We start from the raw sequence: 15,253 nt of genomic DNA, 5'->3' as shown, positions 1-15,253 counted from the left end.
CTGCCTATCAGCTGGTGCCCGCTTTCCTGGAGTTCCATTTGGAGTGTTTCTTCTAATGTACTTCTTAACCCCAGACCTGAAACTTGACATATTGGCTTCTCCTTTTGTTCCCTGATAAAACCCACTTGAGATGGTATCTACTGGTACCTTGCTGTGAAGGGTTAGTATCACTGCCTAGGGGACCAGCCCCCAGACAGCTCAGGGCTCGAAGGGAAATCCACAGAGTCTAGACTTTTTGCATACTAGACTTTTCTATCTGAGGGGGTTAGGGAAAAAGACACTCACACACTCTCTTGAGAATTTCCTTCTTCGTTCTGTATTCTCTGTTCTTTATGCTATGTGCGTTTTTCTACAACTTACATACCCCAACAAAATCTTTCAGGCAATACAGGAATCACAATGTGGTTACATTCTATTTTTCAAGTGAATGATTATAATGGATACAGGTGAAAACATGTTTTTCATCTCCCTTACATGATTAAAAACAAAGTCACCCTGATAACCCACATACATTACATCTAAGTAACTTGTTACCGATTAACAGAACATGAACAAGCAGAACGCATTTTTTTTCTCAGCCAACTCTTTTGTTGGCAGGCTGCATATTGTGGTTACAAAGAAAGAATCAATCACTTTATTATTTATCTTGAAAGGTCATCTTATAAGGAGTCTTAAAGGAATCACAAACGTAAGATTTTGTACATAGAAACGATCAGTCAGCTGTACTTTAGGGTACATATCCGTTCATCAATAGTGTTTTCTATCAGGAGATTGAGGGTAGGGATGGGTACAAGGAGTTAGGTAATCACCACCTTTGATTATCAACCAAACCTAGCGAGGAAAGAATGTTAGCTAGCAACAGTTGGGCTGCTTTGTATTGTTGATCCTAATCTAATGAGTCTATACTTGAGCTATGTGTCTTTGTTAATTCTAGATTGTTTTCTGTCTTAAGGCTATTATCAAAGCATCTGATTTAACCTGAAGTTATTTTAAAACTTTGTTTCAGCTAATGATGAGATCCTGTTTCCAAACAACTACAACAAAAACCCATAATTTTTTTTTTGATAGTGGTACAGTGTGCATGACATAAAATTTACTTTAAAAACTCTTGCAGGAGATTTTTGAGGTAGAGCCTCATCATGTGTTCTAGGCTGTCCCAAGCTCTGGTTTTACATCATTACAGGCACTCACCACCACACCGTATTATAGCCGTGTGTGTGTGTGTGTGTGTGTGTGTGTGTGTGTGTGTGTGTGTGTGTGTGTTTGGAGGCCAGAGGTCAACCTGCTGTGTTGTTCTTCGTGGACTGTCCCCCCTCATTTTTTGCTATAAGCGTTCTCATTGGCCGGTGTTCACTGAGTGGGTTAGGCTGGTAGAGCAGAGAGCCCCTGGGATGCTCCTGGCCCCACCTCCCTAACTCCCAGAGCTGAGATCACACAGCCATGTCCCCACGCCTGTTTTGTTTTTTTCTGACATGGGTTCTGGGGGATTAAACTTAGGTCCTTAAGCTTGCAAGGTCAGCCCTGATTTTAACCTTTGTTCAGTGGCATTAAGTACATTCCTAATGCTGCCCACTGGTCTCCACCCATCTCCAGGTCCTTCGCATCTTGCAGAATTGGAATCCCACGCCCTCAAACACTTCCCATTCCCCTCCCTCTTCCCTAGCTCCTAGCAAAGCGCATTCTACTTTCTGTTTCTGAATTAGACTGTTTTAGACACTTCAAGTAAGTGGGGTTGTACGGAAACCTTTTGTATCTGACTTCTCGGCACAGTGTCTTCAAGGTCCGTTCAAGCTGTGGCATGGGTCAGCATTTCCTTCCTGGTAGAGACTGGAGAACATCTTGCTTGTACACAAACATCATGCTACATTTCTCCGAATTTGACAGCAGACACTTGGGCTGCCCCTGCCTTTTGGTGTGTGACTGATGCTGCTGTGAACCATCCATTGACTGCTTGAGTTTCGTTCTTCTGTGTATATACTCAGATGTGGGACTACTTACTGTGTTACACGGCAACTCTGTTTTTAGTGTTTAAGGAATGGCCACACTGCTCTATAGTGGCTGTTCCACTTTGACTTCACAAAGATTCCCCCACTCTTTTTGAGACTGGATATAACTCTTTCTGACATAGAATGCATGATGTAGACTAGGCTGGCCTCAAACTCATAGAGGTCCTCCTACCTCTGCCTCCCACGTGCTGGGATTAAAAACCTTCCATTTTCCCTTCAGCTTATTAATACTAATAATCTACTAATAATAGTAATGTTCTGTCTATGTAAATCTCTGTTTCTCTCTGTTTCTCTCTCTCTCTTTCGTGTGTGTGTGTGTGTGTGTGTGTGTGCATGCGCGCGCGCGCGCGCGCGCGCGCACGCGCATTTCCCAGGCTGGCCTCAGTCTTCTTGTCTCAGCCTCTCTAGTAGCCAGGACTACAGCATCTACCCCTGTACCTAGTGTTCACTCTTTTTTCTGATTTGTTTTGTTGAGACGGCCTACAAGCGTGCACCACCACATGCCACTATTTATCTCCTTTAGAGAAGTGTCTGCTCATGTGGAAAGGTCTAAAAGCCCACTGCCTCAGTTTCCCTGCATTAGGAAACAAGAACTGACAGAGGAAAATGGGGAGGGAGAGTCTAAATCCACGCCACCCCCAGTACCTGTGACCGTCTCACCATTTAGATATAAAGGGTGTTAAGGGTGTTAAAGGAAGGTAAATTAACTGAGAGACAGGCAACAGAACACCAGAGAACCTGGCCATGGCTCCTCCATTGCCTCTGTTTGCTACAGAAAGAGTTCTCTGTTAAGTCTGGGCTGAGGACAGTGGGGTCTTAAGATGCTCCGTTTTTGAAAGAGGATTGGGTCAGATGGCTTGTGGGAGGTAAGAACCTTAAGAATCTGCACTCACTGGGGCCCGGCGGAGCTCCTTGTCCCTCCGTCCATCCTCTGAGAGACAGAGCGGAGGTTTTTATACCTTTAATCCCAGCACTCGGGAGGCAGAGGCAGGCGGATCTCTGTGAGTTCGAGGCCAGCCTGGACTACCAAGTGAGTTCCAGGACAGGCGCAAAGCTACACAGAGAAACCCTGTCTCGAAAAACCATTACAAACAAACAAACAAACAAACAAACAAAAAACAAAAAACAAAAAACACTGACCAGAACCAACTTGAGAGGAAAAGGGGCTATTTATTTATTTATTTATCTATCTATCTATCTGGCTTCCACTTCCACGTCACAGTCCAGCATCAAGGGAAGCCAGGGCAGGAACGTTGAGGCAGGAAGCAAAGCAGAGGCCATGGAGGGCGCTGCTTACTGGCTTGCTCAGCCTGCTTTCTGACCCTCTGCCCAGCCCTCTACGTCAGTCATTAATCAAGAAAATGTCCCCACAGACCTGCCCATAGGCTTCATCGTTGTCTCGGTTGAGGTTCCCTTTTCCCAGATGACTAACTTGTGGCTTGTGTCAACATATATATATATATATGTGTGTGTGTGTGTGTGTGTGTGTGTGTGTGTGTGTGTGTGTGTGTGTGTGTTTTCCTTTTCTTTTCTTTTTTTCTTTTCTTTTTTTTTTTCAGAGCTGAGGACTGAACCCAGGGTCTTGCGCTTGGTAGGCACTGAGCTAAATCCCCAACCCCCCCTTTTTTTCCTTTTTTTTCTATTTTTTTTGGTTTTTTCGAGACAGGGTTTCTCCATATAGTTTTGGTGCCTGTCCTGGATCTCTCTCTGTGAACCGGGTTGGCCTCGAACTCACAGAGATCCGCCTGGCTCTGCCTCCCAAGTGCTGGGCTTGAAGGTGTGCGCCACCACCACCCGGCTTAGATACCAATGTTATAGATAAAACTTGCCATGTAGTTCCGGCCAGCCTTGAACTCTTTGAGATCCTCCTGCCCCAGCCTCATATTTATTTATCAATTTACTTACTTATTGCACCTGTGAGTGTCAAAGGACAATTTGTGATTATTGGCTCTCGCCTTCCTCTTTGTGTGTTCTGGGACTCGAACTCAGGTCCATCAGGCTTGATGGCAAGCATTCTTACCCACTAGGTCATCTTGCCTGCTGGCCTCAGCCTCTGGAGTGCTGGGATTCCAGGCGTGGCTCACCATACCTGGCTTAATGTCCTCACTTTGGAGGTCAGCTTCAGTTCTGACCCCTGCATGCCTGGTAAACACACCAGTTTTTCGGGTGAAAAGGATGGAGTTAGAGGAAAAGGATCTGGCAGTATCTCCTCTCCTGCTGGGGGCTTCAGCACGAGGTCACAGTAACTGTCAGGGCTGGGGGTGCCCCAGAAGGCTGAGTCCGCGTGGTCCTGCAGCGACAGGTGATTTTGTTTCTCTTCACAGAGCCTTCAGTGGGGCTTGTGCAGGTTCAAGGGCTCTGGGCTGCAGTCTCTGGAGAGGCCCCGCCCTGCTCTGCCCTCCCCCACTTCCCCCCTTTCTGCCTCTTCTGCGCTTTTCGCAAACCTTCCGTTCTCCCGGCATCTAGCTCTCCTGGCGCCTCGGCCGTTCCTGCCGCATCACCCGCACCTGGCACACAGCGCTCATCTGGAGTCAGAGGGTCTGTCTCCGGTCTGACAGCTGGCGCTGTCCCTAGCTGGTACGACTTTGGGGAAGTACCCAACTCAGCCCCAGTTTGGTTATTTGTCACTTAGGAGTACTGACACCTGCCTGCAAAACACCCAGACCTAGCACCTGCCTCCCAGAGCCTTGAGGCTTCAGTGACACGGGAAGTGGCATCACAGTGCAGGCTGTGAGCTGGCTTGCACCCAGGACTCCAAGACATGTTCCCCACGCATCGTGCCTCCAGCCTCCCCAGTGCCAGGATTGCAGGGGTCCCCCAGGCCAGCGCCACCCGGTGCTGAGGGTCAGACTGAGTTACATCTCTGGATCCAAAGTGGATATTCTAAAACTTCTAAAAATGTTCATTATTGGAGCCAGACAGACTTGGTTTAAATAACACTTTGGGAGCTGAGGGGATACTTGCTGGGAGAGACAAGGGGATTGTCCGGGCGGGCTGGCTGGCAGCTGCCAGCCTAGCTCCAGATTCAGTGAGAGACCCTGTCTCCAGGGAAGCAGACAGCGACAGAGCAGGGAAGGAAGGGAGCAGGAGGTGACAGAGCAGGGTGCTTGGTGTTTTCTGGCATCTGCACATTTGCATGGGCACACACACACACACACACACACACACACACACACACACACAGAATAAATATATAAAAATTACAGCTTTGCCACTTTCTGCTAACTTTGAGAAAGTTATTTTCCCCTTTCTTGCCTCAGTTTTCCCATCTTTGTTTTTTAATGCACTTTTTCCCCGTATGTGCTGTGTATGTAAGAGTAGGCATGCTTGCTGCAGCACACATTTAGAGGTCAGATGACCACTTCGAGGAATTGATTCTCTCCTTCTCCCCACTAAATTCTGTGGGTGGACTTTGGGTCTTCTGGCTTATGACTAGTGCTTTTCCTGAGCCCTCTTGCTGGCACACTCCATACCTATTTGTTATTTTAAAATTTTATTGATGTGTATGGGTGTTTTGCCTGCATGTATGTATGTGCACCACATGGGGGCCTGGTGTCCACGAAGGTCAGAAAAGTGCATTGGATCCCCTGGAACTGGATTTACAGCTAATGTGGGGCTACTGTGTGGGTGCTGGGAACTGAACCCAGGTTCTCTGCGAGAACAGCAAGGGCTCTTAACTCCTGAGCCATCTCTCCAGCCCTCTCCCCAGCTTCAGAACCCAGCCAGGTGTGGTGGCTCACATCTGTCATCAAGCGCTTGAGAGGCTCAAACAGGAGGATTGCTGTGAGTCCCAGGCCAGCCTGGGCTTTAGAATGGGACCCCGTCTCAAAGATCAAAACAATGACAAAACACCGGGCATGTTGGCCTAATGCCCTACTCCGCAGTCCAAGCACCCCGGAGGCAGAGGCAGGAGTCTAAGTCAGCCTGAGTTATACAGTGAGTCCCAAAAAAGTTGAGCTAAAATGTGAGACTTTGTTTCAAAATCAAACAACAACAACAATCATGAGTGTAGCCCTGGCTATCCCGGAACTCGCTTTGTAGACCAGGCTGTCCTCAAACTCAGAGACCTGCTTGCCCCTGCCTCCCGAGTGCTGGGGTTATAGTTTTGTGCCACTATTGCCCAGCTGAACTGTTCTTTTTAGGCTAAGCTGGGAGGAGCATAAAGGCATGAGATGCTGAGTCCTTGCCACAGTTTGAGGTTCATTTATGAGTTAACTTGCTGTGTGAACTTAGACAAATTGCTTTCCCTCTCTGGGCCCATTTCCTTTATAGACCATGAAGCGGGTTAGATGGGTTCTTTTCCCAGCACCTCCACTGTTCCTGTGTGGTTTTCTCTCCTTCTGGAGGTGGCATAGCCCATTGAAACTTCTCTCCCAAGCAGAAACAGACTCACCCTCTCCTCTGTCTCTTAGTGATCTGTTACTCTACTCCTGGGTTGGGGTGCTTCGTGTCTTATGCTTGGTGGTGTTTTTAACTTCTTAGTGGAAAATGCTGAGAGGACAAGAAGATCGAGTTGTTCCACCCCTTGCTGGGCGAGGGCCCGAGCCAGGTCCCTGGGGTCTAGCTCAGCTTTGATTCTGGGCCGCCTCTTGCCTCAGCTGTGGAAGACAGTTCCCAAGAGGGAGTGGCCTCTGCCACAGCTGTCCCCACCCCTCTTTATCAGGGTTTCCTTCACCCATCCCAGGCATGAGTCACTGATCCTTCAAGTATTTTATTGCAAAAAGGCAAGCTTAAGGAATTACTGTTAATAGTGTTTATATCTTGAGATGTGTATCCTTCTGGCTTTTCCCTTCCTGTGTGTGTATGTATTGTAATATATAATATATGATAATATAAACATGAGTTTTAGAAACTTTGGATCAAATCATATGTCTTTTTTCTATTTATTATATCATATCTTCAATGTTTTTAAAAATAATATGTTTTGAAGTTTTATTTTCTAAAGATTTATCTCCTCTTTTTTCATTTTTGTTTTATGTCTCTGGGTGTTCTGCCTACACCTATGCCTGTTTGCCACACGTATGCAGTGCCTACAGAGGCTATCTGGAGGAGCTTCAGGTGGACTGGAGTTACAGAAGGTTGTGGGCTGACATGTGGGTGCTGGAAATCAAACCCGGGTCTTCTGGAAGAGCAGCTGGTGCTCTTAACCACTTCTCGGTCCTTCCAGACCCCTTGAAGTTTTATTTTTTGTTTTTGTTCTTAAGTACTGGTTGGCCTGGGATGCTCTGTGTAGACCATGCTGCCTTTGATTTTCCAAGGTCTGGGCTTAAAGGCATGCTCCCTGAAGTTTTGTTTTTAGTAGATACAGAATAATCAGACACATTTGTGAGAACATGTAATGCTTTGATATACATTTACATCATGTAACACAAAACAGATTTTTCTCCAGGCTGTTGTCTTATATGGATCTATCATAATAGACATGGCTAGTCCTCTAGTGTTGGAGAGTTCCTTATTCCCAAATTCTGCTTTTAAAAAGTAACATTGTGTGGCCCAGTGGTAGTAGTGTACTCCTTTAATCTCAGCCCTAGGGAGGCAGAGGCAGGTGGATCTCTGTGAGTTTGACAGCCAAGGCTACATAGAGAAACCCTGTCTCAAAAAACCCAAAACCAACCAACCAACCAACCAACAAACAAACAAATAAATAAAAGGATTATATGTTTTGTCTTTGTTTTTGAGACAGGGTCTCCTCTGTACTTGCGGTGAACTTGAGGCACTCCTTCCTCCTCGGGTTCCCGGGTGTTAGGATTCAGATGTACCACCATACCCAGCTCATTGTGTGGATCTGACTGGGTTCCAGGGTCCATGAGTCCCTAACACAGCCCTTCTTTCTACCGACAGAGCCCAGGAGCACTCCTGCAGGGATCCTTGGAAGCCCCACGCAGGTGAGCTTTCCCAGAAAGGGCCAGGACATGCACTACCCCACCCCGGAATATGGTTTCAGTGCCGTTTGGGTCTTCTAGAGTGTGGCTCTGGGCCAGTTCCCTTCCCTCGAAGCTGTAAGGCACCATCTGCCTGGCTCCGGTGGCTACTGCTTCATCCCGAGCTGTTTGGACACCCCTGACAGCTTGCTTTGAGACCAGATTCAGTTTATCCATGGCCTCCCCTGGGGTAGCCTGGTATCGTGAAGTATTGGAAAGAGGATTATGTCTGAAGCTGCTTAACAAATTCCTTTACTAATCCAATTTCCCACCCAACTCCATCTCCCTGCGTGGTCCTTAATTCCCTCAATACTGAGCGGGAGCCTTTGTTCCTCTGCCCCCCAAAGCACAGAGGAAGGAGGCAGAAGTCTGGGCCTCACATGCAGGCTTCCCAGGGCTGTCCTAGAAGGGATGTCTTCAGGGGGCCGTCCTTGTGAGGCTTTTTGGTGCCTTTACAGGCAGAGGCAGGTAAGTTCTTTCCTGTCAGGTCAGAGGGCTCCAGGCAGGTCCTGAGGAACTGACACTAACTGAGGACTGGCCACCTTCTCCACGGTGTGGGTAAAATCCCAAAATTGGCTCCAGAAGCAGAACTGAAGCCTGGCTGGACTCAGAAATCTGCCTATCTCGTAGCTAGCAAGTGAGAAGTGGAGCTGGGGTGCATGGACGGGCTTTTTCCGGGAGGCTCCCACTGCACCTGGCAACAGACCCCATGGACCGCTGCTTTGTTTACCGGGCACATCTCCGTGCCTTTGGCAGAGACATGGGTGGGAAGAACTCTTCCCCTGGGGTAGGGAGAGCGAGCGCATGAGCCACGCCAGTGACGGTTATGAAAATCGGGCACGGACAGGTTCAGGAGACCGAAAGGAGGTGGTGGCTTTGCGGAAGTACGGATGAATGTCGAGCAGGCTGATGATGAGGGTCATCTCTCCTAGGTCTCCGATGAAGACTATGACGATGAGGAGGATCAGGACAGTTCTCCAGAAGCAACAAGCAGCCCGGGTAAGCAAGTGCTAGTGTCTTGGTCTTCCTCTGGCCTGCAGAAGACCTCTCACTTGGACCCTTAGCAGAGGGTCAGAGGCAACAACAGTCTTCCATCATTCTATGTGACTCGTTCGGTATTTAGGACTGAACCCAGGGCCTTGAGCTGCGGCACCAGCTCATCTTTCATTACTTCATGTGCCCATCCGATGTTGTCTGCTAAGACACAGTGAGGCCCATGAGAAGAATGGACCAGTAAGCTGACTTGCCGTCAGTCTACAGTCTGACTGAGTAGACTATGGTCGGCATGGCTGGAGACGGACATGGAGGATCCGTGGAAGGGAACCTGTTTAGGGAGTCGCTGGCTTTGTGTGCAGAGTTGCACTGGCCCAGCCAGGAGTGTGGCCTCTCATTTGACTCACAAAGGTTTCTAGGGACAGGGCCGCAAAGGGTCTCAGCAAAGGTAGACAGGGAGAGCGTTTCGGGTGAGAAGGGAGATCAGGGGAGAGCTCTGCAGGAGAAGGGACATGGCATGTCCGGAGCTTGAATGCCAAGTTGGGGATAGACAGGAGATGACACCCCAGGGGAGAGATGGCTCCCAGATACTTGTTGAAAGTCCTTGAGTCTCACTGACCCGCTCCCAGTGGATCTACCACCATGGAGTCCTCCGAGTCTCTGTCGCTCATGTGCCCTCTGCCTGGTAAAGGACACCAGGTAAGCCCTCGAGTCGGCTGCCAGCAGAGAATCAGCCCCACACCGCCTGTGAGTGGCGCAGCCATTATGCGAGGAGTCTGCGCAGTGGCTCTTCAGAGCTGGCTGTGGCCAGCAAGTTGGCAGTTTTAGTACCCGCCGACTGACTGACTGAATTTCTGCTCCTCCTTTCCCTCTCTCCTACCCTTCATCCTAACTTCCTTTTCTCTACCCGCCCCCCTTCCTCCCCAGCCTCAGTGCAAGAATCTTCCTCAATATCGCTTCCCACATTCCTGGTGGCTGGAGGAAGCCTGGTGTTTGGGTTGTTCCTCTGTGTCTGCATCATCCTGAGGTGAGATGGTTCCTGGGGCTCGGTGCTGTACTCTGTGTCTTAGCTTTCATCTGCCCGTGTGGTCGTCAGAACCTCATTCATTTCTTTATTCAGCAAAAGAGCACACAACACACCCACTACACTTACAACCACTCTGGGCCCTGGGTGCTGCAGGGGGCCGGGGACAGGGCAGGTACTGTCTAGTGAGGAAGCTAGTCCCTGACGAGGAGGCGCTGACGTGGTCAGAGCTACAGTAGCACAGCCGTGGTAAGGAGGTCTCCACACGCTAGCTCCCGGGGTCCTCACAGGGCCTCACATAGCCAAAGACATCAGGCTGTGCTCAGCCCGGGATATTCCTCTTTGATCCTTCCCTCCTTTCCTTATGTTCCGTGTGGGAGTTCAAATCCAGGGCTAGGCAGGGACTCTGACATTGAGATGTATCCCTGGCCTCAAATTGTGATTTTCCAGCGAGGTAGTGAGCAAACTATTGAACAGCTGTGCCGAAGGCAAGGATCTGAGTGGGCTGGAACAGCTTTATACACTGGGGCCCAACACGAGTGTACCAACACCTGAGATCTGCCGCTTGACGCTCGCCATAGGCACAGAACTTCTAGTTCTGCATTCGTGTGTGTGTGTGTGTGTGTGTGTGTGTGTGTGCACACGTGCACGCATGTGCATGTGTATGTGTGTGTGCATGTGAGTGTGCGCGTGTGCGTGTGCGTGTGCGTGTGTGTGTGTGTGTGTGTGTGTGTGTGTGTGGTCTACTGTTACTTGCCACATTTATTCTATGTATGTAACTCTAAATTCTGTGCTCAGTAGTTAAGAGTACTTAGTGTTCTTGCATAGGACCTGAGTTGGTTCTCAGTACCCGCGTTGGGTGACTTACAGTACCTGTAGCTCTAGCCCCAGGGGATCCAATACCTTCTTCTGGCTTTTTTGGACACCTACATTCACATGCACATACCCACACACAGATACATGTGCAGAGAATTAAAAATAATTTTTAAAATATGCTTATAAATCCTACCTTTTTAAAAAATATTTTCACATTTTTTTGTAAATATTTCCACTTTTTTTTTTTGTTTTGTTTTGTTTTGCTTTCTAAAGACAGGGTTCTCTGTAACCCTGGCTGCCCTGGAACTCACTTTGTAGACCAGGCTGCCCTCAAACTCACAGAGATCCGCCTACCTCTGCCTCCTGAGTGCTGGGATTAAAGGCGTGCGCCACCACATCTGGCCCAGTTTCACACTCTTTGTAAACCTCATATTCATTAGCAGTAAGTTTTTCTTGTAAGGACATAAACCCAGTTAACTGTTAGCAGGGATTGGAAGATGTTTTGCATTGATAAACAGCACTGTGCTTTTAAGCATCTTTGTGCTTAAAGTTCTTCCATGTTTATATCAGTGTCTTAGTGTTCTATTGCTGTGAAGAGACACATGACTGCGGCAACTCTTATAAGAGAAAGCATTGAAGTGGAGGCTTCTTTACAGTTCCAGAGGCTTAGCCCTTTGTCATCATGCAGGGAGTATGGAGGCAGGCACGGTGGGCATGGTGCTGGAGAAGTCCTTGAGAGCTACATCCTGATCCACAGGCAGAGAGAGAGAGAGAGAGAGAGAGAGAGAGAGAGAGAGAGAGAGAGAGAGAGAGAGGGAGAGGCTGGGCCTAGCTGGCTTGGGCTTTTAAAACCTCAAACCCACCGCTAGTGGCACACTTCCTCCAACAAGGTCGCACCTTCTGATCCTTCTAATCCTTTCAAATCGTGCCACTCCCGGTGACCAAGCATTCAAGTATGTGAGCCTATGGAGGCCGTTCTTATCGAAGCCACCACAGTCACTTTTAGGGTACTTTCCGGGAACATGAACTCCTGGGTCAGAGGGTCTGAGTGCTTTGTAGTCTCTCCATGGTGTAGCCGCGTAGTAGAATTCTCACAGGGAGAACTCCACTCAGCGACTGGGCACACTCCCTTCGCACCCCTGCTGGGCTCTCTTCCTGCATCCAAGTAACATTCTTCAGATTGTTTATGCTGTTTGCCTGACAGGCCAAGAGCCAACGGCAGATTCAGAGCCAGCTATCAATCATTTATCATAACAAGAACAAGAATAGCCTGCTGGTACAGAAAGAAAGCCCAAGAAAAATGCCCAAATCTTGTTTTTCACATCGGCGTCCCCTCCTCCCTCACAGCCCTTCCTTGGGTAGTTGGCATGTGATGGGATTGAGTGGGGGTCACCTTACTCCCCACTTTGGGGGTCCGTACACAGCAGGTCAGCTGTAGAGGAGGAGGAGGAGGTCAAAGGAGAAGAGGAGGCCCTGGTCTAGCACCCCTAGACAAAGGGCCCCTTGGGAAGGGGCCCCCCCCCACCTTTGCAGATCTGTATCTGCGGCTCAGCTTTCTTCACACCGTCAGCTGACTTTCTCATGGTTGCCGAGCCTGGCCTCGGGCCCAGATAGCACGCTGAGGAGCTGTGATCAGAGCGATGCCTATCTCCTTCCTGCCTGCCATTGACTTTCCTGTCAGATGAGTCAACACGTGCCCAGTGGTGCCCTCCTCGGAGCATGAAGTCTCTCCCTCCTGGGGGTGGGGTGGGTGGAGGTGTCTGGAGGTCTGAGGATGGGACAGCTGTCGGCACAGGACAGGAGAGAGCACAGGGACCACACAGCCTGCTTTCCGCTACTCATCGCAGGCTCTGAACGATCCGCCTCCTGCCAGCCTTAGTTGGACCGAGTTCCATTTTCCTTCCCCACGGAGAGAATATTCTCCTTCTCTTTTTTTTACGTGAACGGATAGAGAGCTGATGGTACGCGCCTCACGGGGGGCAGCCTCTGGCACAGGGCAGGTTAAGGGGCTGTCAGGTGTCTTCTGGAGTGCGTAAAGGGACACTCCCATTTCTTTCCCGTTGTAAATGGGGCCGGTGAGATGTGGTCTTGGCTTGGAACCTCACCAGCTCTTCAGGGTGTGGGGCGTCCTCCTGTGATGATAATAAGGCAGTCAGTCGTCAGCATTTCTGTGAGCTGAGCCTGGGCACGCCTAGCAGCCAGGGCAGTCAGCTGCTGCTGGTGTTTTTCACCGTGACACTGGCCCGAGAGGAAGCTCACATCTGCTTGTTTGCTTTTGTGTGTTTGTGTAAAGGCTCAAGAAGACATGGAAGTCCCAGGCCGTGAAGGAGAGCAAGATGAGTTCTCCCCCGCCATATTCCTTGGGACAGCTGAAGCCGACCTTCATCTTGGTCCCTCTCCTCACCTCCGCAGGGTCCCACGACACCTTAAGCCACGGCTGCCTGGGCGTCAGGGACCTGCAGAGCCCGTATGGCACCAGCAATAGAGACTGCTTATTCCCCAGATAGGCGTCTGGATGGCACCTGGCAGCTGGCACAGTGTCAGGAGATGGGCACACACGCTTCTCACTGCCATTCCGGTTCACCTGGGTCGGGGGTGGGGGTGGGTGGGGCTGCAGCCCCGCTTCCCACAAGAACCTTGCAGAAGATTCGGAACCGGTCAAGACTGGTGTGCTGCATACGCTCCGAAGGAAGGGGTTGTGAGGGACACAGAGACCTGCGGTGACTGGATAGGTGTGTAGATAGAGATATCTACACACTGATCAGCCTTCACAAGCTGCACCCGCAGGATAACCTCAGGTAGGGGTGCCAAAGGTTGCCCCAGTTGCCTAGCTCTGGATCACTGCCCTAACCCCCCTTTTAGCTTGAACTCTTAAAATCCAAGCGCCTTTGACATTCTCTTTTCCGAGGCCGGTAAGGCTGGGGAGGAAGCTCGATCCTTCCTTCCTTCCTTCTCAGTACCTGGAAAGCCGCTGGAAGTCCGGTTGTGGTGACTGATATCTCAGGGCCTGATGGTTTTAAAGGGAATGACAATTAACGTCTTACAAGCATTTTCCAAATGTGAATGATAATCCTAGGCACTGCTGACTGTAGAAGTTTTATTTCCTTCTTTGATCTCAGGACTTCAGGCGAAGAGAAGCAGAAAGGAAGTAGGGGGGGACAGATGTCCACTGTCCCTGTTGTAGTTGAGGGGGACGCAGCCTCTGAAAACATGTTTTCTGTCCCCCGCTACTCCCCCAGGGGAGGGATGGTGTTAGTGAGGGCCTCTGCCAGGGCAGAGGGCAACTGCTTTTCTCCGGCCTTGCCTATACTGGTTTCAACTGGACCTGAGCTACTAGAAAAGATGACATTCGTGCAAAAAGGAAAACTTAACTAGCAAGAAAGCATTTCTATTTTGCTTTTCATGAAACTGTTTCCTGAGCCAGGTGGTGGTGGAGGTGGCGCACGCACGCCTTTAATCCCAGCATTTGGGAGTCAGAGGCGGGCAGATGTCTGTGAGTTCGAGGACAGCCAGAGCTACACAGAAAAACCTTTCTCAGAAAACAAACAAACAAAAAAAGAAAACTGTTGCCTGTTTCTCTTGATTCTGGAAGAGGCCACTCACTGTGTGCTTGTGTATGAACCACCCCTGGAGTGGGGGTGGGGTGACACAGTAGCTTTGTTTAGCCAAGTCAAGTGAAAATCGAGAAAAATGACTGTTTTCTGGAACAGAAAAGACTTCAGTTTCATTCTGTATCTTTTTTTTTTTTTTTTTTTTTTTGGGTCCTAAAAAGTACAAAAATAGTTTGTACTCGGCTTCAGGGAATGAACGCTTGCCAGGCTCAGGAAGGAAGGTGTCCGCTTCCTGTGACACCTCACTGCCACCGTGGCCTTCCTCACTCTGCAGAGTCCCTCCTTTCAGTCCCCACAGAAGCACAGTCCCCTCCGGCTTCTCCCTGGGGCTTTGAGAATTCCGTGACATTAGCGGTCACCCAGGAGACAGCAAGCAGTGCTGTGATTAAAGTGAGTTTTGCAGTCATTAACCCTCACGTTTACCAAATCCCAACACTTTGCTAGTAGCCTACCTTTTCGGAAAATGCCACCACCATGGGACGGGCGGTGGAGCTCGGGAGTCGTCAGTGTGCTGTCTGCTCTGCCGCGCCGAGGTGCCGCTGTCTTCAGCAGATAGCTATTTTCTTTTCGGGTTTTGTACATTTCAGGGGCCTGTTGCTGTCTTAGAAAAAGGTGTAAGTTGACAAAAAACAGGCAGGTATTCATGGTGGGTTTTTTCCCCCCCTCTCCTTTGCTAAGTTTCTGGGACTCAAGAGTAGCAAAAATGCTGTGAAAGGGAAATATTAGAAATAGTGATCTTTAGGGGAATAGGTGACTGTGCCCACGCACACACGACTCTTCAGTTCTTCACACGGCTTTGCCCGCACGCTGTTACCAAAGCCGGGCAGAGCGAGCTGGTGGAAGATTAAAATCCAGATATCTCATTATCTCTGAAAGCCAAAG

The 15,253-nt window shown here is 49.4% G+C and overlaps 1 protein-coding gene across 1 annotated transcript in view; it reads left to right on the top strand.

Annotated features, from left to right (window-relative positions):
* Positions 1 to 14,323, top strand: part of Il6r (interleukin 6 receptor) — a 50,599-nt gene extending 36,276 nt beyond the window's left edge. Inside the window, exons 7-10 of the mRNA XM_052731383.1 lie at positions 7,848 to 7,891; positions 8,860 to 8,926; positions 9,848 to 9,947; positions 13,054 to 14,323. Of these exons, the coding sequence (XP_052587343.1) occupies positions 7,848 to 7,891; positions 8,860 to 8,926; positions 9,848 to 9,947; positions 13,054 to 13,267 (425 nt within the window). The 3' untranslated portion in view covers positions 13,268 to 14,323. The remainder of the gene's footprint in view (positions 1 to 7,847; positions 7,892 to 8,859; positions 8,927 to 9,847; positions 9,948 to 13,053) is intronic.
* The last annotated feature ends 930 nt before the right edge of the window (positions 14,324 to 15,253 follow it).

Source organism: Peromyscus californicus, unplaced genomic scaffold (assembly GCF_007827085.1).
Source record: "Peromyscus californicus insignis strain IS unplaced genomic scaffold, ASM782708v3 Scaffold_9__1_contigs__length_137607984, whole genome shotgun sequence".
Taxonomy (NCBI): Eukaryota; Metazoa; Chordata; class Mammalia; order Rodentia; family Cricetidae; genus Peromyscus; species Peromyscus californicus.
This window is presented reverse-complemented; position numbering and strand designations above follow the sequence as displayed.